Here is a 27,960-nt window from a genome sequence, read left to right as displayed (position 1 = left end):
CAGACTTATATTCTGAGGTTTTCAATTACATTATTTTAATATATGTAATATAAATAGTCGTGAACTAAAGTGAGCCAGTCTAAGGCATGAAACTCCAGGACTGAAAATGAGTCCCACTCCGGCACTGGTATCTAGTCACCATCCTTGACAGGAAACTCCCTACTGCAGACAACGTGATAATAATAAGACAAACAAGCAAGGTATTGCAATCTGTTGTGTCCCTGCTACAATCGGAATTTTGTTTGTTTTACAAACAATTCAGCTGTGTGCATGCCCCACACTCTCCCTCTATTCCTGCTACTCCCAAGAATCCATGTGTGGATTCAGTTTCTCAGAATTGAAAGATTATACTACTTTACTGTGTGTATGTGGGTGGGTATGTGGGTGTGTGTCTCTTACTTTGTGAACCCCTTGTGGACTTATGACCAGTAGCCTCCCACAAAACCTATTTTTGAAAACTACACCTGAGAAACCATTTTTTAAGTATTTTTTTGTGTGTGTTTCCCCTCATGAGAGTTTAAGGAACTGAGTTTCAGAGTTTGCCGATTCTATCTTTGTGTCTTTAAGGAAAGATTTACCAAAAACGTCCACCTACTGCCACTTGCCTCTGTAGTACCTCTTCTTGCACATGGGTGTCACTATTAGATTACAATAAATTCCACGAGGCCAGAATCTTTTTTTTTTCTTTTTTTACACAGGCCCATCGTCTTGCTTTAAAGGTGAAATAATGCCATTAAGACAGAAAAACACATTACAAATGGTATGCTTTATGTAGATGAAAGCCTCTCAATATCACTGCACTTTCAGGAATTAGGTCACAAACAGCTAGATGACAAAAACCAAAGAATATGAAAGCTATTCGTACACTCAAATCTCATAGATTCAATATTATATTACACAAGGAGAAAAAGGTGTAGCTTGCTTCTCTTCTAACAAAACAAAGGAACAACTAGTTGTAAAGTACAATAGTATCATGTAAACAAGAGGCTTCAATGGTATACGTAAATAAGTGCACACACACACACACACACACACACACACACACACACACACACACACACACACACACACACACACACACACACACACACACACACACACACACACACACACACACAAACAACCTGCCACAGCAATTACAGCACAACCTCTGTAACAATTTCACAGCACCTCACTGGCCACTCAGCAGATAGAGTTGCCATGGGAGCCGGCATGATTGAGAACAAGAAATTACAGGCTGCCACAGGGAAGAGGAGAAAGAGGAGGAGAAGGGGCGAGGGGGAGGGAAGAAAATAGGAAGAAGGAAATGGAGGGAAAGAAGGAGGACAGAGAGGGATGTGTACTACTGTAGGGGCAGAGAAAGGTAAGTTGGATGTAAGTAGGAGGAGAAGGAGAAGTATGGAGATGGCTGAATTAAAGAGAGAAAGAAAGAGAGAAAGGCGGGATGGGGGTAGGCCCAAGGAGAGAGGAATGGAATTGTACAAAGCAGAAAATAGCAAGCGAGAAAGGAGCGGGGTGCTGATGGTGCATGTCTGTGTGAGGGTGGAAAAGAGAAGGAGTTGGTGAAAGAGAAAGGGTAAGTGCTCTCCCTCATCACCTTGCTCGTGCAGGAAGATTATGATAAGTGTAAGCAAGAATCGGTTCTCTCCCAGCCCCTGCCTTAGACACCCTTGCGATGAATGACTGAGAAGTACAGTATACTTCCCATAGAAAAGATTAAGAGTATATTTTAAAACATACACATTACAGCCGGTAATTAGGTGAAAAACAAAAACAGGAACAGAACACACGGTTTAGCTTTTCATGTTAGGTTATCTTTAAAGAAAAAGACATGGCTCTGGCAGTGAAGAGAGCACAAGTTTCACTGTTGTTGAACTGATTAGCCCCCCCCCCCCCCCCCCCCCAACAGAAAAAAGCAGGCTAAAAAATGCTACGGTAATTCATTGCTATTTTCAATAATCGAGAAGAAATAAGCTGATTGATAACAGCATAAATTGAGCCGGCAATTACCCTCTTCCACAGCTCTACAGACTGGGCACTGACCACATAGACTGGGGCCCGACCACACAAAGTCACAGCAGAGAAACACACCGAGACAGTGAGCAGTCAAGAGCAGCAGCCTGAGAAGGAGCAGTGCAGTGTTGGGCGCCATGGTAACATGGTCAGGGCCATTTAAAAACAATGCGGGAGGGAAATGACATAATGGCCGGTAATCAATGCACTGAGAGGTCGCGTCGCTCGCCGCTAACAACACCAGCTGGTGCTCTCTGTCGGAACATCAGGAGAGGTGATCAAGAGAGAATGACGGGTGGGGGTAGGGGTGGCGGCGGGGGGGCATAAGTGAGAGTAAAGCCTCTTTATGTTTTGGTTTGTGTATAGTATGCACACTACAGATGGGTGTGATTGGTAGAGGAGGTTTTAGATCCCGTAGTATATGAGTGTAAGCGTCAGTGTTTTCTGTGTGCGTTCGACAGTGCGTGTGTAAGTGAAAGAGTGTGTGTTTGTGTGTTCAGGTAAGCATATGTGTGTGTGTTTTGCAAAATGTGTGTGAGATAATCTCACACACCCAAGAGATTGGAAACAAAATGACCATATCAACAACACTGAAAATATGATGTGCCCCCCTGGCGCTTAACAGCTTAGCCTTTCAGGACTCCACCTCGCAGGCTGATCATTCTTGTGTTAGGCCGACTTACTAGTTTCTTGCCTCTACTAATGTATTCTGTTGCTGTATGCTTGATGATTACATCATACCCAAGATAGATTCATAATCAGTGAAGATGAGAAGCCTCTGAATCCTCTTTCAAGGCCGTGAGCAAACCTTATAGTTGTGTTCACCAACAGACACACAGACAGGCTCCATGCCAAGCCATAGCAGCTATGCACTACTACTGTACATAAATACAATTGGCTCTATTTGCATTTCAGCAATACATAAAGATAACCTCTGATGCATAAGTGCTAATTGTATAATGTGCACAAAGTTGAATTGATTAAATGACTTGTAGTAGGGAGTTACAAGTAGGGAGTAACCCGAACTTTACTTCATCAGCATTTGCTTCTATCTACAGTGACTTTCAGGAATAAATGAATTCCCTGTGCTTAACACTCTCCAAGGGTTGACATGGGAACGTTTGCCAATGCTAAGCTTGAGTGGTTCAAGAAGACCACATCCAAGGACACATATGACTGGAGTTTGTGAAGCTGCCACAGGAATCTTCAGAGGAGACTGGAGAGATATTGCTCTGATTGTTCTCCTTGACAAGCAGAAAATACTTGTTTTGAGGAGCATTTTGTTTCCCTCAATCTACGCTAAACCCTTGTGTTCTCTCTCCTTAACCCACATACCGTGGTCTATTTAGATATGGAGCACAGCAATTTTCTTCTGTGAGGGTATTCCTGACCAGGCACCTTTCGTTCTCCCCCCCCCCTCTCCCAGCCGTCTCTTCTGAGCCTTATCTCTGAGGACAGATTAAGACACACACACACGTGCGTGCCCACACACACACACACAGTCCTTAACAACCCCTGACTATTTACAGGAAACTGACACTCTGAACAGTGCCAGGACAGAGACAAGGGAGGGAGGAGCGGAACGTGAAAGGAATGCAAGACGATGAAGGGACCGGGAATGGGAGGAGGTGGACTGAAAATGTGTGGCTGAGATGAGATAGTGAAAGGTTGCCTCACATAAGAAAAGCAGGAGCCTGCTAGGAACAAGAGTGTTTATGGAAAGAACGGAAATGAATGAGGCAATAACAAAATGGAGAAGTTCATCATGAGGACAGACAGAGAGAGGAAAGAAGGGGGATTGGACCACTTCTCCCCTGTGGTGTTCCAGCCCAGATAGAAGGGAGTCCTGTCAGTGTGGTCCAAGGGCTGATAAAACAGAAACTATAATACAAGAGATCATTTGAGTTGGCTGAGGACAGCGTGGAGAGGTAAAGAATGCTGTTCTATTTGGTGACCACAAGAGGGGGTGCATCATCCAGGCAAGAGATTTAGGCCTGCCTATAACTTGTTCTCTCTCTCTGGTCCTCTCTTTGTCCTGCATCTCAATAGCCTTGGCTGGAACAGTAATTATCGATAATGGCTGTGATTATAAAAATGACACCGGCGGTGCATTTTCCCTCCGATTTACAAAGCTAATGTTCTCCTGTTATCTGTGCAGTTGTATGTAGTGGGGGCCTTTGGTGGAGTGAAAAAAATACACAATGCTCTCGAGAGCTATCTTTTTTCCTATCTGAATGATGGATTGTGTCCCTATACTGTCTTTCTTTGGTTCAGCCACATCCTAAGACCATGACACAAAACACAGACTCTCCAGCCATTTAGGAGGGAATTTGAACACAGTTAAAGAGTTAAAGATCTTTTAGGTGTATTTGCTTTGTATGTAAGGCCTGTCATGCTCTTGTCTCAGATATGACTTTGAGCTACTTAACCCACATCATGTGACAAAAGAATACAAGTTCATGCCAAGTGAGGAGAGTTATTTTATTTAAACAATTTAGATTTTAAAAAAATATGGAGGGAATGACATTAGAAATTGACAAATTGACAGTAATAAAACAATTACAAATCATAATAACCACTTATCTAGTATCTATCTATATGTATTTATTAATTTTAATTTAAAACCTGATGCGCCCTGACTATTTCTCAGCAATGAAGGGCACACTACAAATAAAATGCATAATTATAGTGATACATTATGAATTGCACATACTTATGTAGATATATAACATTTATGTTATACATTTTTATGAATAACATTGATATTCACTCCACGGAAACTATGATAGTCTGTCCATTTTAAGCAATTGTTAAAATTGTTAAAATATGCTATATATATTTGATCGGCTCCAATTGTTTAACATTTTACATATTTATATTTATATCTTACAACTTGTAGGCCTACTTGGCATAGTAAGTCAACGGCGGACAGGCAAAGTAGTTTACACTTGTTGTTCTCACGAAACTCGCCAATTCTGAAATGCTGTGGAGGACAGAACAAAACCCCATCTGAGCCACGTGTGAGTGCTGGGGAGCATGTAGATTAGGCGGGTGTTTCTTGAAATCAGTCGAGGAAGATGCCTATAGGTTTATTGAGGATTGAGAGCTGCCACAGAGATGCTGTCCCTGGTGATGGCAGGGATGAAGAATAACACCGTTTTGTCGGGAATCGGGATTCAGTTTGAGGTGGTGGGAGGACATCCATAAGCAGATGTCAGTCAATCAGAGATTCTTTCGTTGACTCAGGAGACAAAGGGTGGGAAGGAGAAAACCAGCTGAGTGTCAGGGTGGCAGTGATAAGAAAGGCAACACTATCCTTCTCCTCTCTTATTTTATTTGCTTCCTGGAAATGGGCCACAATAACTACTTAAAATTCTTGGTGCACCTTAGTCATTTGTCTGCTTGTCGCATCGAGGAACAAAACTCATCCATAGCTGCAAAGTTTATTAAGGTCTAGCCGCTCCTATAAGGCTTGTTAATCTTTAATGAGCTGTCTATACACTGTGAATTAGCTGCCGATTAGCAGCTAATGCCTGAATATATAGAGTGACAATATGACTCGAATGTCGTCCATCATCAGTGCTGGTCCAACCTTAATGATAGGTTGTGTTTATTAGTCCTGTGATGCCCCCAGATGTTGGATTGAATTCATTTTACTGTCAAACTTTTGAATTATTGGTTGCTATCAGGATGTAAAGTTTATTTCAGCAAATATGAAGAAAATTCCTTCTCAACAGCATTACCTACCCTGCCTTTAGGATAACACACTAAAGACAACCATTTTAGCAGTGAACACACTGAAAAAGATGAACCCTTGTACACTAGTCAACAATTCTGGATGATTTATCTGATCTTGCTACTTGCTCGCCAAGATAAGCTATTGTGCTAGTATTGCAAATATACAAGGACAAAGAAAAGGACCAGGTCAGTAAAATCCCTGACCCAACATAGAGTTCACAGAGTTGAAGAAATGGAAGAGAAAGAGAATGGAGAAAAGAGATGAAAACCCAGAGGAGAGTGAAAATGAGAGGCATAAATTAGAAGTATCTGCTACAGCTTCACCAAGGACAGTGCCACTTATGTTCTCTTGTGTCATGTCAAAGAACTAGCTGTTGTTGCATGGTCACTGTAACAAATATGATTAAATACCCACAGCTTCTCTCCTTGTATCAGCACATATAGTATCGTGGACTGCATTTATTCTGCATCAATTGCCTCCATAATTGCAATCTCAACATACAGATTTAGAATGGATGGATTTGAATCCAATCAACTTTAAATACAAGTGTCATATATGACAAGCAGCCCTATATTGATGTCTTAACTCGTTCGATTTTAAGCGGGTCCTTTTTAAACATGTTGTTCCTGCTATGGAGAGACCCTGTGTAAAGTAATGGATATGGATTGATTATGTTTGTAATATTGCTGCGTAGACACTGTCACTGTGATGGGAAAGAGCTGAGACACATTCTGCAAAGTGTGATGACTGTGACATTTTGTCTTGCCATTGGAAACTAGGTGCTACACATACACTATACCAACCTCCAAAAATTGATGTACACTCCGAACCAAACACACATTCACAATACGTACAGCACATGCACACACACAGACATAATAACATCCCCAGAGTCAGAGCCTTCCTGGCCCTCTCAGCACCAGGGGCAGTGGCCAAAGACCCCTCAAGGCCCGGTCGCGGGTGGCAACATTAACCAGTTTCCCGCTCCCCCTTAGCTAACGAGTCTCATTCACCTATCAACAACCCACTCACACCCACAAAAATGAAACTTGTGGTCGTTCACAGAACTGGGTATTCTGCGTTTATATTCAGTTTTACACTTCAAATCTTTTTGACCCCAATATACCTCCATACCCAGCATTTCCATCCTGATGCGCAGAGGCGCCCTAAATCCCCATATAAAATTATGCGCTGTCAGAATGATCTATGTAGTCATATAATTTCTGTTTCCTGTACATTATCTGCTCTTCTCTACGTAGTTGCCGTCTTTGTTTCTGCCCTGTTGCTTCTAGATCCCTCACACGAACACAGCCTCTCATTTTTTCCCACAGACTCTGTCACATGCATGAATATGTGCACACTCTACTTCCTACTAAGCCACGCATCACAACAACCATTATTGTCATTACCAGAAAACATACATGTACTGGGGTACTCAGGCAAGCGAGTGCAGGGGTACAAAACCACACCCATCCCTTCCTCCTTCACAAATTAGCCTCACTCCAGTGAGATACATCTCCACTCAAGATCATTACTTGGAAATTCTGATGCATGCATCTGTCACCTGATAGAGTGGGTTCATTTCCCCCTCCAACCCACTCGCCCAACCCACATACCCATTCATTTTCTCTCCATTAGAATGATAGGCCTTCACCTGGGAAGTAGTTCTGTTTCCAAACCAGAAAACAGACCATTTTGATCTTGCGATTGGTCTGGCATCGCCAAACCAATTTGCAAATGGGTATTAGTCTGGAACCTCTCAGTTAATTCCAAGGGGCATTAACAACCAGTGCAGAATGAACCAAAATGCCTCTGGATAGACAACTAATTGATGAACGGCCATCTTGGTTGTCTAAAAAAAATTCCATCTTCGAATACTTTCGAGAAAGTATACATTTGAGGGGCAGGGGTACATACTGTATACTAGGGTTTTGGTTTACTGAACTGTTTCAACAATCACTTTATAAATACAATAAATATTTTTACATCTATGTAAATGATTTGCTTGTCATCAAGAAGCTATAGAAGTATGTGTCTGTAATGTAATATGTCAGCAACCATAACATGTAATCATCAGTCAACAGTCATTCCTCTTCTTCTTCTTCGGACCCCGATTCTGTCCATCCTGAACTTCATGGTACCCTTCCGTGTCACTTCTTTCTGTTTGTTTGGTAGTATCCACCTTGGGGAATGCCATCCCAGGCCCCAGCACCTGTCTGACAGTCATATTCAACCTGGAAGTCTGGATGTACCTGGAGCACACTGCCCAGTCCTCAGCAGACACCTTCCTGACCAGTGGGCTTTTTCCCTGGGTACAAGGCTGGGTGAGTCCGTGGTCTGGGCCCAGGTCTAAGCCATCCAACTCTAGAGTGGGATTTAAGGGGTCTCCCTTGGGGGCTGGAACTATGCGTGGCACGGCATGGTAGAGGAGGCGGCTGTGTCCTGACATCACCATGACATCACCGCTGTGCATGTACATGGCTGTGGGCAGGTCTTCCCTCTGGGTGCCTCCGAGGAGGAACACAGCTGATTGGCCAAAACTGTTTTCATGGGGAGATGGGATATGCAAACATATTACTATTTTAAAGATAGTTGGATGATGTGAGAAAATCTTGGCAAGAACTGTTTATATACAAATAATATTTGTCTCACTTCTATTTTGGGGATAAACCACTAACCAAATGATTCACATAGCTTGACAAAACTGTTCCAGATTGTCCAGTTTGTCGCAAATCCTTTTCTCTCACCTGAATGACAGCAGCGGTGGCGTGTGGTCCAGCTCCGATTCGTCCACATGGATGCCCAGGGAAGAATCGGAATGGTAGTAGTTAAGGATTCCTGCCTCGGCTCTAAAGCTGGCAAAACCACAGGCCGCGGCGATGTGGTGGGACAATGAGTAAAGATCGTCAGGGAAAGGCGTATAGTGATCTGCAGAATACGTCTAGAGAAAGACAGAAAAAATATATTGAAAAAGATAGAGGCTTCCTTATTCAGTTGCTAGATTTTCCACTATCTGAACTCAAATATGCAGAGAGAAAGAGAAATTACAAACAAGACACTTGGTCATTAGCATTCCAGCTAATCCCGAGTAGCGCAAATGAGTAACCTTGGTGTCCCAGTTGTAGTGGTAGCCGAGGGTCACCCAGCGAAGCTTTTCCAGCAGTGTCTTGGGTTCCCTTTTCCCTGAGTCCTTGCTCCTGTACAAAGAGAAACACGTAAGACAGGCCATAGTTATTGAAGACAGGAAGATTTTTCAAGCAGTGACGACATATTCCTCTATAAATTGATAGATTGGTCAGTTAATTACCCACCCCTAAAAACCTATCATCCTTTAGATTTGGAAGCCCAACATCTAACCCAAGAGGAATTCATTCGGACTTGAGGGAGGTTTTTGAGTTACATGCAGGGGTGATTGTCAAACAAGCACTTTTGAAACATCCTCTACTGTTTGTCTGTGTTGTTAAATAACCCCCAATAGTGGAAATAAGTTTTAGTACTGGAGTAGGTGGGCACTCTTCCCCCATATATCCTCTGTCTCAGTGGGGGACATGTGCATGTCCAAGTTGCAAACGTTGGGCTTCTGAGGGTAGGTCTTCAGACACTGTCTGATCCAGTAGTGCTGTGAGCCATGCAGGAATGGGTTAGAGATGAAGATGAACCCTTAGACAAGGACAACAGGATTTCATATTAAAAGACAAAAACTATGGATATCTTTACATTCATATCATGTCCTGACTGTTGTATGTTGCATGTATGTTTGAAAGTCCATAGAGGACTTTACCTACTACTTTTGTAACTTTCCATTCAGGTATTTTACCTGGATATCCTTGAATGCCGAAGGCCTGCCAGTCCCTGATAGGTCGCAGTCCCTCCATCTTTGCCTCCCCATCACTGACTACAGTTGGGTCCAGTTTGGTGGGAAAGACCTGTCAATCATCATTAACATCATAACCACCCTAACCAACACCATTCATAATCAAATCTTGTTGAGTGGTTCACATGGATCGGCGGTAACTATGCAAGACGTTGCAGCAGTGATGACACGCACATAGCCGCAAGCAGTGATAGCTTTGCCAGATGTACGAACATGATTGTAGTTGTGACTACCCCCTTCCACGCATATCACAACATCAGCAGTTTGGGGGGTAAACAATGTGGCAAAATGTGTAGGCTGTGTCAAAAAGTTGATTGTCTCAACTAGGCTACGTGTTTTTAAGCATAGCCTACTCTTGTTTATGAGTCGCGTACGACATTATTAAGCCTTGGTGCTTGAACGATTCCCATCTGCTGTAGCTGGCTCAAAAAACCTCCTGAATGTATTTACACATTGTACATGATGTACAGTTTTTACCTATTTTAGCTTGAGTAGCCACCACACAATACTGTTGTCAATAGAAGGGAACGAAATGTGACTATATGCCGACAGTAATCTAAATGGTATCTATGCATACAACTAGTAGGCTATACTACAAGCAGGAACATTTAACAGTCTAGCGAACTCAATATAGCTATGATTTAAGTACCTTGTCACATTTAACAATCTTTGAAAAGTCAAGGACGTCACTGAAATCAGGTGGTGGACTTCTTCGCTTATAAAGTTTAAACAACTTTCTGAACGCATCTTCCCCATGCTCCATTATGGAAGCAGCCATCTTTGCTGTACTGACCTTTCAACTCAAATACACAAAAACGATTTTAAATAAAACATGGTGGTCCCTTATACCACTGAAATAACTAAAAGTTATAAACGTAATAATTTAACTGTGCTTTTTTTAAATTGTAAGATATAAATTTGAATGTATAATAATTCTTTACATTTCTAACCCGTGGTCACGTGATTTAGGGTCATAAGTTGAAAGCTTACCAAGGACGAAACATGGCAGCTACGTCAAAGAAGGTTTTCGAGGTGTTTGTTTCTAAAATACCATGGACCGTAGCAAGCAGTAAGCATTATTTCAGTGTAAAATATCAAATGTACACACAATGTTATACTGTGCCTTACCATGTTAGAGCTTTGCACTACTGGTTTGTGTGGGTAAAAAGGTAAAAGCTAAGCTAGGCTAGCTTCCTTGACATTGTCAGGCTATTTGCCTCTTTTGTGAGAATCTGTGTCATTGTGTTATTCTGTAGAATTCAAATAGCTTTCCAGCTTTGGATGGTTAAGTGTTAAATGCACCCATTATCAATGTTAGAATAGTTTGTTGATACCTAATGCTGTTTACATCCTTTGACAGAGGAAATGAGGGAATACTTTGGACAGTTTGGACAAGTCAAGAGGTGCTTCCTACCTTTTGTAAGTTGGTCAAACGATGGAAATATAATGCCCACACAGTGTAACTTGTTCTTGCATTACTAATATATTGTGTTACACCTGAACAGGACAGACAGACAGGTTTCCACAAAGGTGTGTGTTGGGTGGGGTATGCATCAGAGGATGGCCAGCTCAATGCTCTGCAGAAGGAGCCTCATGTGCTGGAGGGATCCAAGGTAAGGCCCTTTTATTATCAGCTTTAGGAGCTCATTTGCAAAGCGGGAATCTGGGGATATTCAATATTTTCCATAGAATGGCTTACTTGAATTTAGAAAATGATATGCTGGATAATACTTCATTCATGACTCCTACGAAGACAAATGAAGACCGAGTAAATGCAAACTGTCATGTGCTTCTGTTGCTCGAATGTGTTTCTGGTTTCTTTCTCCAGCTTCAAGTCCAAATGAACAGAAAAGTCTTTGCTGTGCGCAAGCCATACACAGAGGCTGAAGATAGCTGAATTTGAAGGCGTCAATGTAAACTGTGAATGAACAATGGAACCAGCTGAAATTGAAGGTGTATAAAGTCAATGTAAATTGTGAATGAACAATGGAACCATCTTAATATGTCAGCAGGATTTGTTCTGGCATTTTGTTTTTACAATAGAAGGGAGACAATCAAATCTCCATATTGTGTAACTGAAAATTTTGCCCAAAATGGATAACTTGATTAAAACATGGCCATGTATTCTGACCTATTCAAATGTATGTTGCTGAAAGTTACTGTATGTTTTCTTTACAACCTCTCATCATTGAAGTTACACAATATATGAAGAGGAAATAATGGATTAATCTGTTAAAAGGAGCACAACCCAGCCCTTGCCCGTCTCTCACAATAAAGTGACAACGTGACCAAATGTCAGCCCTTGTTTTGGGTTCCTGTTCAGAATCAGAATCAGAATGGGATTTATTCGCCATGAAAGTTTGCACAGACAAGGAATTTACTTTGGCAGGAAGGTGCATACAATAAACATATACCTAAAATTTAAATATGTGGACTATCTATACTAAGGGTACATAAACTAGCAGTACTAAGTGGGATTAGAATATAATTAAATATACAATAAAATAAAATATAAGTTGCCGTAAATTACAATATAAAAATACAAATATTACAAAAAATACAAATATACAAGATACCATTATTTTAATGCAGTGCAAAAAGCAGTGTTTTAAGCAAGAAGTCATTAGAGTCAGTGTGGTCCCTTGGCCTTGTTGAAGAGGCCAACATCCCTGAATGTTGTGTAATTTGAGACTACACTTCAATGTGATCCTGTGATGACACTATCTAATGTTACAGTGTAGCTCTGGTAGTAGTGAGCATCTACAAACCATTTATCTCTTTACTGACAGAATGTAGAGGTACTGGTACTTGATTCTAAGGCATGCTCCATTATGTTCAAGTATACAATAAAGGGGAAACAGTGTATCCAGACTATGAGGTCGCATGACACAAACCTGGAGATCAGTACCCACTTGTGGTTCATACATAATGGAGCAAATGTTTAAGCTGAATACAAACATATTTAGGCTATTATTGACTTGATTTATTTATTTATTTATTATTAAAGGTTTAGGCATGACAGATCAACAATTATCTTTGAGAACACCATTGGGCTAAAATCCATGTATGAACATTTGTTAAAAAAAGTCGTGTATTTGTTTACTTTTGGCTTTCGTGGCTTTACTGTCTTCTTTCAACCGCCTGTCCTCTTCACTTTCATGTTTTTCCTCTTATCATCTTTGTTAGTTATTTATTATTAAAGGTTCAGGCATGACAGATCAACAATACTCTTTGAGAACACCATTGGGCTAAAATCCAGGTATGAACTTTTGAAAAAAAGTCTTGAATTTGTTTACTTTTGGCTTTCGTGGTTTTACTATGTCTTCTTCCAACGGCCTGTCCTCTTCACTTTTGTGTTTTTCATCCATCTTTTTTCCTCCCATCTCTATTTGGCTTTGTTCTTCCTCCCCTTGTCTATCAAATTCACCATCTGTTTCCTCCTCAGAGCTCAGCAGTAGCTCTGGATCTTTATCGAAAATTGTACATCGAGAGGGATTTGGTTTCTTCATGACTGTACTGCTCTCCACCCCCCCTACTCCCGCCAACCTTCTCTTCTCAATCATGAGGTCGAGTTTCGCTTGCTCCCTTTTCAGTAACCGTTCGAGCTGAGCCTTGTTTGGACATTTTAAGGCTTCCTCGCACTCTCTTCTTTCCCTGTCTAACGTCTCTTCCATAGTTTTCTTCCTGAGGGCATCCATTGTATTCTCTTTCTGTTGCTGCGCTGGCAGTTTCCTCTCCTCCCTCGGTCTTTCAGCCTCACAAGTTTTCTTTAAGTCTTCTTCCTCTTTCTTCTTCCTTCTCACCTCATCAGCTTTCTTTCTCATGTCTTCTTTCTGTTGGTATTCGGACCTTTTCTTCTCCTCTCCCTCCTTTGCTTTTTTGGTCTCCAAGTCTTTCGTTTGCTTGTTTTCCTTTCTTTTCCTAATTTCTTCCTGAAAAGACAGACGTTTGGCTTTTTCTTGTTCCCATTGCTGTAATAGCCTTTCCCCTTCCTCATTTGCCTTCTGCAGTTTGGCTTCAAACTCTTTCTTCCTGTTTTCCTCCTCCTTTCTCTTGGCCTCCACATGAAGCCTTTGTTCCTCCTCTTCACGCCTCTTCGCCAGTCGCTGCTCTTCCTCCATCTGCATAGCCTCTGATTCTTTCAGCAATTTCTCCTCGTGCTCTCTCTGCTTCTCCTTGGCCTCTGACTCTTTTAGCAGTCTCTCTTTCTCCCTCTGCTTGGCCACTGATTCTTTCAGCAATTTCTCCTTGTGCTCTCTCTGCTTCTCCTTGGCCTCTGACTCTTTTAGCAGTCTCTCTTTCTCCCTCTGCTTGGCCTCTGATTCTTTCAGCAATTTCTCCTCATGCTCTCTCTGCTTCTCCTTGGCCTCTGACTCTTTTAGCAGTCTCTCTTTCTCCCTCTGCTTGGCCACTGATTCTTTCAGCAATTTCTCCTTGTGCTCTCTCTGCTTCTCCTTGGCCTCTGACTCTTTTAGCAGTCTCTCTTTCTCCCTCTGCTTGGCCTCTGATTCTTTCAGCAATTTCTCCTCGTGCTCTCTCTGCTTCTTCTTGGCCTCTGACTCTTTTAGCAGTCTCTCTTTCTCCCTCTGCTTGGCCTCTGATTCTTTCAGCAATTTCTCCTTGTGCTCTCTCTGCTTCTCCTTGGCCTCTGACTCTTTTAGCAGTCTCTCTTTCTCCCTCTGCTTGGCCTCTGATTCTTTCAGCAATTTCTCCTTGTCCTCTCTCTGCTTCACCTTGGCCTCTGACTCTTTTAGCAGTCTCTCTTCCTCCCTCTGCTTGGCCTCTGATTCTTTCAGCAATTTCTCCTTGTCCTCTCTCTGCTTCACCTTGGCCTCTGACTCTTTTAGCAGTCTCTCTTTCTCCCTCTGCTTGGCCTCTGATTCTTTCAGCAATTTCTCATTGTCCTCTCTCTGCTTCACCTTGGCCTCTGACTCTTTTAGCAGTCTCTCTTCCTCCCTCTGCTTGGCCTCTGATTCTTTCAGCAATTTCTCCTCGTGTGCTCTCTGCTTCACCTTGGCCTGTGACTCATTCAGCAGTCTCTCTTTTTCCTCCTGCCTCTTCTTGAACTCCAACTCTATGCGTGATCTCTCTTCTTCCCACTGCCTCCTCAGTCCCTTCGGTTCATTCTTTGATTTACTTGCATTCTCCCTCTGCTTGGCCTCTGATTCTTTCAGCAATTTCTCCTCGTGCTCTCTCTGCTTCTCCTTGGCCTCTGACTCTTTTAGCAGTCTCTCTTTCTCCCTCTGCTTGGCCTCTGATTCTTTCAGCAATTTCTCCTTGTGCTCTCTCTGCTTTTCCTTGGCCTCTGACTCTTTTAGCAGTCTCTCTTTCTCCCTCTGCTTGGCCTCTGATTCTTTCAGCAATTTCTCCTTGTCCTCTCTCTGCTTCACCTTGGCCTCTGACTCTTTTAGCAGTCTCTCTTCCTCCCTCTGCTTGGCCTCTGATTCTTTCAGCAATTTCTCCTTGTGCTCTCTCTGCTTCTCCTTGGCCTCTGACTCTTTTAGCAGTCTCTCTTTCTCCCTCTGATTGGCCTCTGATTCTTTCAGCAATTTCTCCTTGCCCTCTCTCTGCTTCACCTTGGCCTCTGACTCTTTTAGCAGTCTCTCTTCCTCCCTCTGCTTGGCCTCTGATTCTTTCAGCAATTTCTCCTTGTGTGCTCTCTGCTTCACCTTGGCCTGTGACTCATTCAGCAGTCTCTCTTTTTCCTCCTGCCTTTTCTTGAACTCCAACTCTATGCGTGATCTCTCTTCTTCCCACTGCCTCCTCAGTCCCTTCGGTTCATTCTTTGATTTACTTGCATTCTCCTCCATCCTTTTTGTCATCTGCGTATCGGTTTTCTCTCCTTTCCCTTCTCTTTCTTTCTGTGGCGTGTCATCACCAAAGCTCCCTGGTTCCTTGTTTCTCCTCAGCTTGCTGTCCTTCCATCTTTCTCTTCCTACCCGTTTGGTCTTTCCAAGCCTCTCTGTTCCACACTCCTCTTTCTGCCTCCTTACTTCCCGGGGATGCATGTTTTCTTCACTTCGGTTTTTCCCCTCATCTGCTCTCTGTGTCTAGAGAGAAAGAGAGAGTTACAGCCAAACAACTTCACTGAATCAGGCTCAGTGGCTGATTCAAAATATACTATTCCAAAAAGTATACACTATATATATTATACTATTCCTCAAATAAAATACTGCACAAGGCTATGTGCTGTGTTAGACCACTCATTCTGAATGCTATTACAGATTATCTCATGAACTAGTTGTAATGTTATCAATTACCTTCACACTTTGTCCTTCCAGTAAAGTTTTTGGCTTTTTTGCTCTCTTAGCTTGTGCTCTCAGTTCCAACACTTTTCTATTGACTTGATCCACTGTGCGGTCACATTCCTCTCGCTTGTCAGCAATCTCTTTCGCCTTTCTTTGCAAATCCCTTTCTCTCTTTTTTGCCTCCTCCACCTGTGCTTTTGTCTCCATCACTATTTTGTTGACCTTATTTATCTTGCGGTCACATTCTTCTCGTTTGTGGTCTATCATTCTCTCCTGGGCTTGTAACACTTTCTCTCTCATTCCTGTGATCCTTTTTTCTTCCTCCATCAGCCTTTGTTCATTCTCCAACTGTTCCCTCTCTCTCTTTTTAATTTCTTCGTCTCTTTTCTTGTCCTCCTTCTGCTGTTGTCTTTGAAGGTTCACTCTCTCGCGTCTCTCCTCTTGTGCTTGGATATTCTGCCGCTCCACCGCCCTCCACCAAAACATCTCCTCCTCCATCCTTATCTTTTGGCATCTGTTTCGTTTCTTGCCACCCCCATTGCCTTGACGACCGCAGCCACAGGACACTTTCATCGTCTCACCACCTTCTACTCTCCTGCCTTCTTCGCTTCTCTCGGACTTCTCATCTCTACTGTCGCCATTCTGTTTCAAGGCCTCGATCCCTTCAGTGGTCCCTTTTCTTTTTAGGATCTTCTCCTCCCAGATTCGGTCAAAGTCTCTCAGGGTGTCAAGGATCCCCTTTCTGTCAGGAATGTCCGTTTGAAGCATCTCATCGACCTTTAATACAGTAGATAAACAATAAGTTGGTAAAAGTGGTAATAGACACTTAAAAGAAAGTGAAACTAAAAGAAATGGTAAGGTAAAAGCCAGTGTTCATAAGTAAAGACCTTGTTTCTCAGAACTTTGTTGTTCATCCTCCACTCTGTTTGGAGATCGGTCATCTGGCTCTCCAGCTCGGTCAAGAGGTCACGTTTCAAGCTGGACATCTTTTTTGCCATCCATTTCCTGTCCTCCAGGGCCTTCTCACGAAGGCAATCATCATTGCATTCCCTCCATGCCTCCATTTGAGTTGTGACACTCATTCTCCTTTACTGTGGAGTGAATGGGAGAGAAGTTAGAGATTGTGGGAGGCAACAAAAAACTAGAGACTAGATAATTAGAATGAAAGTTGATCTGGAGGTAGCCTACTCTCTACTTAATACAAACATCAATACTCCTAAAAAACATGACATGACCCCTATGATGCTAATATTGTTGTCAACATACACTGGTAATGGAGTATCTTAAATCCCAAACAATATGTCATCATTTTGAACCTCAGCCACATTTTGTTTGACTCTCTTTCCCTTCTTTGTAACTCATTCTCTCATTCCTGTGATCCTTTTTTATACCTTAATCTCCCAATTTTCTCTTTCTATTCTTGAGCTATGATACTCATACACACAGCACTTTTGCTCCGTCGAAAAACGTTCTATAACCAATCTCTCAAATATCTCAAATATCTCTTAAAAGTATCAACATTTATATTTGGATTACTCTCTCTCACCTTTGTTGTGGCATGCGCCATCATATACAGTGTATTAAACAGCTCAACATCAGCCAAACAATCACCTCTAAACATAGTTGTAACCACTCAACCACCGTGATACAGCCAGCATTGCTTTTCAAATACCTTATTCTGACATCATAGAGACACTATGTCATCAGTGTTCTTCTCCATGAAAACAAGTGAACATTCTTGTATGTCCCTAAAAGTTGCCAACTTCCACATTGTTGAAATTTGAAGCTCCCAGAATATTATAGCAGGAATGGATTATGTTTAAGACACGTTAAAGACATTTAGCCTAACATATCGTTAATTTAAAACAGATTGCACTTACTTTCCATCAAAAAGGTAGATTTTTACCACTTACTAACAGAAAATGTATCTCTCTTCAACAAATTAAGACAATAAGTCAGACATTTACATTTAGTCATTTAGCAGACGCTCTTATCCAGAGCGACTTACAGTAAGTACAGGGACATTCCCCCCGAGGCAAGTAGGGCCTTGCCCAAGGACACAACGTCATTTTGCACGGCCGGGAATCGAACTGGCAACCTTCAGATTACTAGCCCGACACCCTCACCGCTCAGCCACCCTGACTCCCAAGACAGACAAGAATGTCTCTTGCACTCTTACAAAACAAAAGGCTACATCTGAACAGGATGCACAAGCCATGAATGTATACAAAACAATAAAGTATAAATAAGTATAACTGATAAAAACGCAATGATATATCAAAGATCAAAGACGTAAGTGCAAGTGAACTACAGGGGGATATAAAGAAATAAAATACAAAAGAAACCAAATTATACACATTTTTCAGAACAACAAGGGTTGAGGCATACTGTAGATGTACCAAAACACCCAGTCTGCAAACAAAAAAACACAAAATGTCAACCTTTAGGCTACAACCTATTTTGTTCCATGGCCCATGTCTTCATGTAGGCCTCCACCCTCACCAACAAGGTCTGAGGCCCTTGTCAGGCTGACACTGCAGCCCCCCCCTCACAAGCAGATAAAAGGTATCTAGGCCTACTCACAAAGACCCCAGGCTAAAGGTTTCATGATTACACCACCTCATTTTTGCACAGACCTGGGTATTTTACTATTGCAAATACTTTCAAATACTTCTTGCGTTGCACAAAGGATCAATTTATTTTATACATATAATTTTGCTACCTAATCTTTATCTATTCATCAGCAACCTTAAAACCTGACAATACTTTTGTGACTGAAGTGCCAAGTGGACAGACAGTGCCCCTAAAACTTTTATTTATAAAGACTATTTTTGTAGTAAAAAAGATTTACTGAAAAGTTCCTCACCTGGAATTCATTCGTAATCGTACTTCAGTCATTTGTTTGCTTTTGGTTAAACCATAAACGGATTGAGTCTTAGCAATGCAAAACACACTTTGCCAGATGTAAATGTTAGAATGTTGTTCTTGTCATCATCAAGCATTACTATGGCAACCAGCATTATGATGTCATTACTACACACTCATGTTCAGGGATGTCATAGTTCTTGCCTCCAGACTTTATATATATCTATGCTTGCCTCTACCTATCTCAAAATATCCTGTATTGTATTGATCCTGCAATACTTGAATATCAGTGTATTATACATACTACTTGGTCCTTTTCTAATATGTATACAAACCAAGTGCATTGTTTTGTAATATAATGCTTCATCCGCAACAAATATACAGGTACCGGTAGTTTGTCCAGCCTTGTGTGCCAAGTGTTTGTTGAACATTGCACACAATTCAAGTGGGAGCCAGAAATGGTAGTGTTAATAACGTTAACAGGGTCATTGTGGAGATATTATACATCTCTTCTGATTCTGATTCTGATTCTGATTCTTCTCCATGAAAACAAGTGAACATTCTTGTATGTCCATAAAAGTTGCCAACTTCCACATTGTTGAAATTTGAAGCTCCCAGAATATTATAGCAGGAATGGATTATGTTTAAGACACGTTAAAGACATTTAGCCTAACATATCGTTAATTTAAAACAGATTGCACTTAGTTCCATCAAAAAGGTAGATTTTTACCACTTACTAACAGAAAATGTATCTCTCTTCAACAAATTAAGACAATAAGTCAGACATTTACGTTTACATTTAGTCATTTAGCAGACGCTCTTATCCAGAGCGACTTACAGTAAGTACAGGGACATTCCCCCCGAGGCAAGTAGGGCCTTGCCCAAGGACACAACGTCATTTGGCACGGCCGGGAATCGAACTGGCAACCTTCTGATTACTAGGTTACTAGTAATCTAAAACTCACCGCTCAGCCACCCTGACTCCCAAGACAGACAAGAATGTCTCTTGCACTCTTACAAAACAAAAGGCTACATCTGAACAGGATGCACAAGCCATGAATGTATACAAAACAATAAAGTATAAATAAGTATAACTGATAAAAATGCAATGATATATCAAAGATCAAAGACGTAAGTGCAAGTGAACTACAGGGGGATATAAAGAAATAATATACAAAAGAAACCAAATTATACACATTTTTCAGTACAACAAGGGTTGAGGCATACTGTAGATGTACCAAAACACCCAGTCTGCAAACAAAAAAACACAAAATGTCAACCTTTAGGCTACAACCTATTTTGTTCCATGGTCCATGTCTTCATGTAGGCCTCCACCCTCACCAACAAGGTCTGAGGCCCTTGTCAGGCTGACACTGCAGCCCCCCCCTCACAAGCAGATAAAAGGTATCTAGGCCTACTCACAAAGACCCCAGGCTAAAGGTTTCATGATTACACCACCTCATTTTTGCACAGACCTGGGTATTTTACTATTGCAAATACTTTCAAATACTTCTTGCGTTGCACAAAGGATCAATTTATTTTATACATATAATTTTGCTACCTAATCTTTATCTATTCATCAGCAACCTTAAAACCTGACAACACTTTTGTGACTGAAGTGCCAAGTGGACAGACAGTGCCCCTAAACCTTTTATTTATAAAGACTATTTTTGTAGTAAAAAAGATTTACTGAAAAGTTCCTCACCTGGAATTCATTCGTAATCGTACTTCAGTCATTTGTTTGCTTTTGGTTAAACCATAAACGGATTGAGTCTTAGCAATGCAAAACACACTTTGCCAGATGTAAATGTTAGAATGTTGTTCTTGTCATCATCAAGCATTACTATGGCAACCAGCATTATGATGTCATTACTACACACTCATGTTCAGGGATGTCATAGTTCTTGCCTCCAGACTTTATCTATATCTATGCTTGCCTCTACCTATCTCAAAATATCCTGTATTGTATTGATCCTACAATACTTGAATATCAGTGTATTATACATACTACTTGGTCCTTTTCTAATATGTATACAAACCAAGTGCATTGTTTTGTAATATAATGCTTCATCCGCAACAAATATACAGGTACCGGTAGTTTGTCCAGCCTTGTGTGCCAAGTGTTTGTTGAACATTGCACACAATTCAAGTGGGAGCCAGAAATGGTAGTGTTAATAACGTTAACAGGGTCATTGTGGAGATATTATACACTCTCTGAACTTGTCATTTCACATCCCATCACTCCCTCACTTCATGGTCTATCTGCTAGATGAAAGGGGAAGATTATTGTGTGTATGAGAGAGAGAGAGATAAAGAGAGAGAGAGATAAAGAGAGAGAGAGAGAGAGAGAGAGAGAGAGCAAATCATTCTGACATCACAGAATAATTAAGAAAGAAGTAAAAACTCATCACTTGTACTACAGCCAATCTTTGCAAGGAAGAGCTTTTAACTGTAGGCTAATTGTAATCTGAGAGTATCCATGCAATGTAGCCTAGTGTGTTACGGCCTGCCGAGGAGACTGCCTGAATCAAGCTGCTGCTGCTCCGCGAAACCTTCATTCACAATCCAACTCAATTCCCTAAAGCAATTAGGATAAATGCTATAATGATTCTGATGCATATTTGATTTGTGTTTAGGTGGGTGGTGGGACATGTCACGCTTAGCCTACAGCATCATGGTACTGCTGATGATTCGGAAGGTTTTTGGAAAGGTAATCACGAAAAGAGATTGAAAGTTGAAAGCGAGAGACTCAGCGGAGGAGGGACATTTGGTATTTGTCTACCTGAAGGAGGAAAAGGAGTGAACCTCCCACTCTGAAGATGCATAGCCTACATGGGTTTCAGTCAGCAAAAACTATCGCTTTGTTTTTCCCCACAGAGACAGAGAAAGCATTCAGTGGAATAAAACGTAGATGAGTAGAGTTACAATTCATCAAATACAGACTGCAATTGTTCATTGCCTACTTGTCCCAACATCAGTCTCTTTTTGCTTATACATAAAAGTTAGAGTACATTTTAGAATACTCAAATTTGATACAAATGTACTCTAAGAAGATAACAATTGGTTACAATTCTTGTTAGTGTTGTTTCTATTCCATTCTGCCCCTTTATAGATTTTCTGCCCACCTGATAATCATAGCTTACATTCCCCTCCCTCACTTCCATCTCAATCACAGGGGCAAACAACATTGCGTTGTTTCAAGGGTAAAGTCAACTCATAGCTTGCACTGACAGAATTGATTAGGCAAATCTTTCACTGATTTGTGCACACTGAGCAAACATAAGTTGTTACAAGTGGGTAATATAATGACAATGCATTCAGGTTATTCAAACGTACTTATTAAATAGTAAATCACAGTACACATTGAGTTACATGGGTTTACTCAATTTAAGAATGAGTTACATAAACTTAGGTAGGTTAATGTAAACAACCCATGTTGCATTCCTACTTGGTGAGGAGTTGGTGATCCAAAATTATTTTAGTTTTCCAACTTTTACAGTGAGGCTATTAATTGAACACCTTTGCTCATCCTTTTTTCTAACAAGTAAGCCTACATTTTGGAAATACCATGTTCCTTTTGATTAATTATCGTCACCAATGATAGACATATTTTTGTATTCACTAAATAAATCCACTGCAAGCTAAAGTCGTTCGAATAATTAACGAATTATTGGACGAATTTTTTTTGTGAACTGAACCAGAAGATTTGTATCCCTTTTAATGAATCAACCCCTTACAGTCAATGATGAAGACCGCCCATCACTTCGACTCATACATATGACGTTTTATAAGTGCCACAATTGGCTAGTTCTTTCACAGTATTTTAACAATTCTGACTCAAAATATGTTAACCATATTTGTATAATGCTTTTAGGATTCGGTACGAATTCAACCAAATATTCGTTTGATGTGTCAATGTTTGCAATAAAGCGTATCCGAGTCTGTGATTATTTTAGTTCATGTGGCTCAAAGACTACTACACCCAGAATGCCAAGCGCAATAATGTTTCGAAAGCACAAAAGGACACGAGTTGAGAGGTCGAAAAGAGAAGCCGGTGAGTAAATGACAGCGTGTGGACTTTCACATATAATAAAGGTAATTTTCATAATGTCATTACTCACACACAATGGATTTTTAGCTTATGTTTTTCACTGACTATGTATCATGCTCAGGAGACATTTAATCGGATGTATCTGATCGTCGCAGTGTTGTTCTTGCCAGCTACCAAACTAAATAGTTCTAGCCAACCACTCTAGCTAGCTCTAGCCAACCACCGTTCTTAATGTTACAAAACGTATTACATAATATTGGCAATTCATGACACCTCACCAACAGTTACCAAAAAATATGCATGGCATACAACTGCTTTTGTAGACCATTCAAATGGATACATGGTCAGTGATATCCGACCGTAGTTATTTACTATACTAGCTACATTAATTTTATTCTTCCTGTATTGGTCACATGACCAAAATATGTAGGGTCACGTCAAGTACATGACAGCATTTACCAGTTTTAGTATTATCACTGTTCACTGTGAATACATGGAAATCGAGTTGAACGTTGTTGGGTAATGAGGAGTGATTTATCTGAACACGAAAAACAAGGCTTTCATTGTAAATTTGTACTAAGGTGTAAATCAGCTTTGGCGTAAACTGGGTTTGTGCTTGTGTGTGTGTGGAGAGATGGTGGAAACTGGGGCTGGGCAGAATAAGGAGTATGGAAGAGTAAGGGTTTGTATGATGTGAATTTTGTGTAGATGCTACTATAGTTTAGTTTGTGGCATTTGGGTTATACCTGACCAAAGCAATGGTATTAAACGTGTGTGGGTTTCCTCACCCTCTAGTGCCTCCCATGGCTGGAAGGCTGCTGAGATTGTCGACTGTTGGTACGGCACTGTTCACCTCCTCAGGATTCTACCTTTACAACAGACCAGTGGACATCAATGACATCAGCCTTGTCCGCTTCGGGAGGGCTGCGGCCACCGTAAGTGTACTTGATCTCAAATCAATCCCAAAAAAGTGGTTTCCGTACCAAGCACACTAGTCCTTGTGCTCTATAGTGATATGCTTAGCTTAGGCCTGGTTTACACCTAGCTACCCTAAAGTCCTAGGTCTAGCCTTTTATTAGTGACGTTCAGCCCCTACCATAGTTTTGGAAAAGAGAAATATGTTACAACACATGGTAGTAGACACACTGGATAAAAAGAAGCAAAAAAAAGTACTGCTTGTGATTTTGATCAATGCTCATTTTGTCCCTTGTAGACGGCGATCATCAGCTATGACTACCTCACGTCTCTGAGGCATGTGGAGCACGGCACAGAGGAATACTGGGCACTCAAGTCCAAGGTAAGAATGGGGTGGGGTGGGGGGTAGGGTGGCTTCAAACAGAGGTAAGCTCTGGTGTTTTGTGTCGGAAGAAAACAGAACTAAAAAAACGTTGTATATCGTTCTCCCTCCCCCCCGGAAAGACATGGAGCTCACTACCTCCTCAGCTTTGCCACATTGATCCACTTTCTAAAGCTCTTTCTAAAGATGAGCTGCGGCTGGCTCTGATTTTGATAAGTTGAAATTACCCTGGCTCGAGCATGAAAATGTTCCTTTATGTTGAAAGGAAGGAGTGTGTCAATGTCTGAGGCGAATTGAACGTTTGCGTGTCGGAGGGGAGTGATGACGACAAGCCCTTAAGAGGGGGGAGGAGAAAGTGGCGGTGTAAATAAGTTAGTTCTGCCATTCCAGATACCCTCACCCCCGCTACACAACAGTAGGCTGAGTTCTATGCTTGCTTTTGCTCTCGACACTTCACTTTCCTCTCTGTCTCGCTTTCTCTATTTTCCGAAAAATGTCTTGCTCTTTTTTCTAACTGCTTTTTGTTTCTCCTACAATAAGGTATTTGACTCGCTGCATGGCAGTTTTTTTTTGTGACTGCTGATTGCAGCGTGTATACCACACATGTCTACATGCACACAGACAGCCAGTCAAATGTAATTTGTCTTCAAGGTAGTGCATTAGCTGCACTGCAACAAGTGAATCTTCAACAAGCAGATTTTGGGGTGGAAACAGCACTGTAAATGCCATCTTAACGTCCACATTTTAGCTCCTTTTTGTACTTTTTTTTTTTTAAAGGCCAACCACCAGCCCTATCAGGTGCACTCTGAAGACCTGCACTCGTAAAGGTCAAAGTCTTTCACCTGCTCTGATAAAAATGCTACGCTGAGGTGGGGATCAAAGGGGGTGCACAGAAGGATGGAGGGGGTGGGGGGGCGTTTGCTAGAGAGGGGCGATGAACCCTGAAGAGCGTGGTTAAACATGGCTACCCAAGCTGGAGCGTGTGTGTCACATTGTTGTCACACACACACACACTTACACACGCACAAGTCCGCATGTGACCCCTTGGGACTCTCTGGTCAAGCCTGACTACACACTCTGATTAGAATTAATGCATGTCTGGGATTTAATACAGAGAGGAGGTGCACCACTTAATTATTAGGAAGTCACAGAGGTGAGACAGAGACCTCCAGGCTCTGGGCTTGTTTGATATCATTACTTCATCAGTTTCTCTGCCTAGTGACTTTAGCTTCCTTACTCTGAACTCAGTAGATTGAGGTAGACACAGGAGGACAGATTCTCCTTGTGTAATTGTCATCCGAGGGCATTCTCAATGTTGGTTTCGATGGAACAAAATCCTTGCTAGTTTTAGTTTTTGTTGTGTATTTTTTGATCACATGGAACTTCTGTCAACAAACCGTTTTGTACTGAATTGGTCTGCCTTTGCAGTGGATTTGACTTACGGAGGTTGTACCATGGTAACCTTTTTAGGGCTTTTTTGGGATGTTTTTGTTTTGAATTTGCAGTTCTTTGGTCCCATAAAGCTCTGTTATTGCAGTATCAACTCCATTCCTCATCACACTGCTCCAATCAGCTGTTGGTCTGTCTCCCATTTAAACCACACTATATTCCTCTTGAGTCAAACTGATTCTGTTTGTTCGTTCGAGTGAACTTGGTTCTTTGTGTATTTTTTTGTTGTTGCTGTCGGCTAATTTGATGAAATATGAAATAAAAATCATTTTTGCATTGAAACGTTGTTTCATTCGTTGTTGTACTGCGGCGGGCAGACACCCTTTCACCCCTCGAACACGCTACAAACTTTCCCTCCCCCTCCTTTTGTCTTTTTCGGTTTTCTCGATGTCAGTCTTGGTTTTGTCTCCAAGGTTGTAAAGGCTGACTTGCCAAGCTCTGTTCCAGCCTCAAGTCCGCTGGCCTTGCACAATGTTGTGAGCTAGGACTTCTGTGTTCTAGGCCCTTTCTTTCTGAAACCTTCTTCATGCCACGTATTGTTATCTACTCCTGGTGTTTCTAAGTCTGCTGTGTGTGTGTGTCTGTCGATGCTGATCCATGCGGTGGGACAGGTAATGGCCCTCGCTTGCTACCGGGTGTTAGTTTACTCTTCCAGGTGCTGTCGCATGGCTGCAGTGAGCTCCCCTGCGTTGCTCTCCTCAGATGTGGGCTGTAGCGTAGCCGCATTAGCATCTCCTCCCGTCTCTCAGGTGTGTGGGTCTGTGTCTCAACCTGAATGATCTGTGTGACTGCTCCGTTAATGACCTCCCTGTTCCAGATAGTTAGCCTCCTCTTTCTCTCTCTCTTTCTCTCTCTTTCTTTCTTTCTTTCTTTCTTTCTTTCTCTCTTTCTTTCTTTCTTTTTTTCTCTCCCTCTCTTCCTTTTTGTCCATCTCGTTCCCTCGCTCTCGTCTCGCTCCTCGTCCTCGCCCCACATCCCTCTCTTCCGGGATGAGGCCAGCTGCGTGGTGCCTCTCTGAAGAGGTGTGCTCAAAAGCCACTTAGGCGGGGAGCTCTCAGCCTCCGGGCTCATCAAAGGTTACCCCGGGCGAACCTGGGGCTCATTTGCTGCCAATTAGAGGTTGACATCTTGCAATCTGGGGAACGTTTTTTGGGGGGATTTTGTGTGAGGTTGATGAGGAAGGGGAATATCAGCGGTGGAGCTCACGGAGAACGTCTGTAAGACTTTGAATGGCGCTTCATAATCCCGGGTTATTTACTGATATCAAAGGCTGTCCTTGAACAGGACTTAAGTTCTACCAGGTGCTCATTAGACCCTGAATATGGCGAGCCTTCCAGTACGGGTCTGTCTGTTCAGCAGGAGTGTCCACGAGATGTCTTCACATAATGGCCCCTTGTACATTCCAGACAGCACTGGTTGTCATTTGATACACTCTTTGGTCAGGTTTGTATTTTCCCCGGGTACAGCAAAATGTAGCTTTGTAGGGAAGGCCAATTTACAATAGTCATTTTCTACTATCCATGTTGAGGATAGTGGTCAGCTTGTTGTGATCCTGTCATGTCATGTCCCATCATTCCAACTTGCCCACTCAAGTCAAAACAACAGTGTACGAGGCTCTTTTAAGGAAATCAATTCCACACCGTAACTGCTGTCCTAAATGCAGGACGGCCATTGTGAAAGTGACCTTTTGCATTGTACCATCCCTCGGGTCAGGCCTCCTCCCGGCTCAGGAAGCATTATCCGGTGGTTTGCGTATGTGTGTTGTCTAAATGGCTGTCCTTCACAGCTTCCCGGGGAGTGGAGGGAGAGATGGGAGATTGAGGGGAGACGGAGAGAAGGAGAGATGGAAGGATAAGGGGAGGGACAAAGTCTGAGGTGCAATCAAAAGAACAGCTGATGTAGACTGAAAACGAAGAGGGGGTGGGGTGGGGTGGGGGGGGGGGGGGGGTGGTGTACAAAAAAATCAAGGAAACTATTTCTCTGCACAGCCGGGGATCCATTGAGCCTCACCGAAGACGGCCTTTAACCCAGCCCTGATGGCTCCTGATGGGGCATCCATTGATCGTACAACGGCCCCCGGGTGTGAAGGCACCGGGCACGAGCGAGGAAAAAACGTTTTGGTTGCCTCGCCACCTCCAGGAAAAGGCACTCTGGGATGAAAGGAGCAGCGTTGTCAGCATTTCAAGGATGAAAGACAATAGGGGGTCGGGCGAGGTCGGAGCTGAAGACCCTTTTTCAAAATTTTCACCAGATAATTACAGTGACATATATATATATATATATATATACACACACACGGATATCAGGGGTCCATATAGGACAGCACATGAAACACTTTTATAATCCAGAGATTTGGTAGGACGAAATACTGTACTTCAACTGTACTCAGTTGGGATAAGAGAGCAAATTATTTCTCAAGAAAAG

The 27,960-nt window shown here is 42.0% G+C and overlaps 4 protein-coding genes across 4 annotated transcripts in view; 2 read left to right on the top strand and 2 right to left on the bottom strand.

Moving 5' to 3' along the window:
- Positions 1-5,393: 5,393 nt before the first annotated feature.
- Positions 5,394-10,404, bottom strand: alkbh1 (alkB homolog 1, histone H2A dioxygenase). Its single transcript, XM_067243174.1, has 6 exons — positions 10,276-10,404; positions 9,570-9,678; positions 9,250-9,412; positions 8,859-8,949; positions 8,500-8,693; positions 5,394-8,292 (listed from the first exon to the last, which is right to left on the bottom strand). The coding sequence occupies exons 1-6, from the start codon at positions 10,402-10,404 to the stop codon at positions 7,830-7,832; spliced, it is 1,149 nt and encodes a 382-aa protein (XP_067099275.1). The 3' UTR covers positions 5,394-7,829.
- A 196-nt stretch (positions 10,405-10,600) lies between these two features.
- On the top strand, positions 10,601-11,924 carry slirp (SRA stem-loop interacting RNA binding protein). Its single transcript, XM_067243548.1, has 4 exons — positions 10,601-10,695; positions 10,987-11,045; positions 11,132-11,239; positions 11,455-11,924. The coding sequence occupies exons 1-4, from the start codon at positions 10,629-10,631 to the stop codon at positions 11,521-11,523; spliced, it is 303 nt and encodes a 100-aa protein (XP_067099649.1). The 5' UTR covers positions 10,601-10,628; the 3' UTR covers positions 11,524-11,924.
- A 950-nt stretch (positions 11,925-12,874) lies between these two features.
- LOC136949128 (trichohyalin-like) lies at positions 12,875-15,634 on the bottom strand. Its single transcript, XM_067243335.1, has one exon. It carries the CDS (start codon positions 15,632-15,634, stop codon positions 12,875-12,877), a length of 2,760 nt encoding a protein of 919 aa, XP_067099436.1.
- A 7,137-nt stretch (positions 15,635-22,771) lies between these two features.
- Positions 22,772-27,960, top strand: part of adck1 (aarF domain containing kinase 1) — a 69,540-nt gene continuing 64,351 nt past the window's right edge. The window contains exons 1-3 of the mRNA XM_067243460.1: positions 22,772-22,834; positions 23,586-23,725; positions 24,004-24,087. Of these exons, the coding sequence (XP_067099561.1) occupies positions 23,594-23,725; positions 24,004-24,087 (216 nt within the window). The 5' untranslated portion in view covers positions 22,772-22,834; positions 23,586-23,593. The remainder of the gene's footprint in view (positions 22,835-23,585; positions 23,726-24,003; positions 24,088-27,960) is intronic.

Source organism: Osmerus mordax, chromosome 9 (genome assembly GCF_038355195.1).
Source record: "Osmerus mordax isolate fOsmMor3 chromosome 9, fOsmMor3.pri, whole genome shotgun sequence".
Classification (NCBI taxonomy): domain Eukaryota; kingdom Metazoa; phylum Chordata; class Actinopteri; order Osmeriformes; family Osmeridae; genus Osmerus; species Osmerus mordax.
Note: the sequence above shows the minus strand (reverse complement) of the source record. Positions and strands in the feature narration are given on the sequence as shown.

Coding starts and splice junctions, on each gene's coding strand:
- LOC136949128 (XM_067243335.1), bottom strand. CDS start 15,634: ATGCATCCCCGGGAAGTAAGGAGGCAGAAAGAGGAGTGTGGAACAGAG.
- slirp (XM_067243548.1), top strand. CDS start 10,629: ATGGCAGCTACGTCAAAGAAGGTTTTCGAGGTGTTTGTTTCTAAAATA. Junction 10,696..10,986: donor ACCATGGACCGTAGCAAGCA/GTAAGCATTATT, acceptor ATCCTTTGACAG/AGGAAATGAGGGAATACTTT. Junction 11,240..11,454: donor ATGTGCTGGAGGGATCCAAG/GTAAGGCCCTTT, acceptor TTCTTTCTCCAG/CTTCAAGTCCAAATGAACAG.
- alkbh1 (XM_067243174.1), bottom strand. CDS start 10,404: ATGGCTGCTTCCATAATGGAGCATGGGGAAGATGCGTTCAGAAAGTTG. Junction 8,950..9,249: donor AAGAGTGCCCACCTACTCCA/GTACTAAAACTT, acceptor CTCTTTGTACAG/GAGCAAGGACTCAGGGAAAA. Junction 8,293..8,499: donor CCACCGCTGCTGTCATTCAG/GTGAGAGAAAAG, acceptor CCATGAAAACAG/TTTTGGCCAATCAGCTGTGT.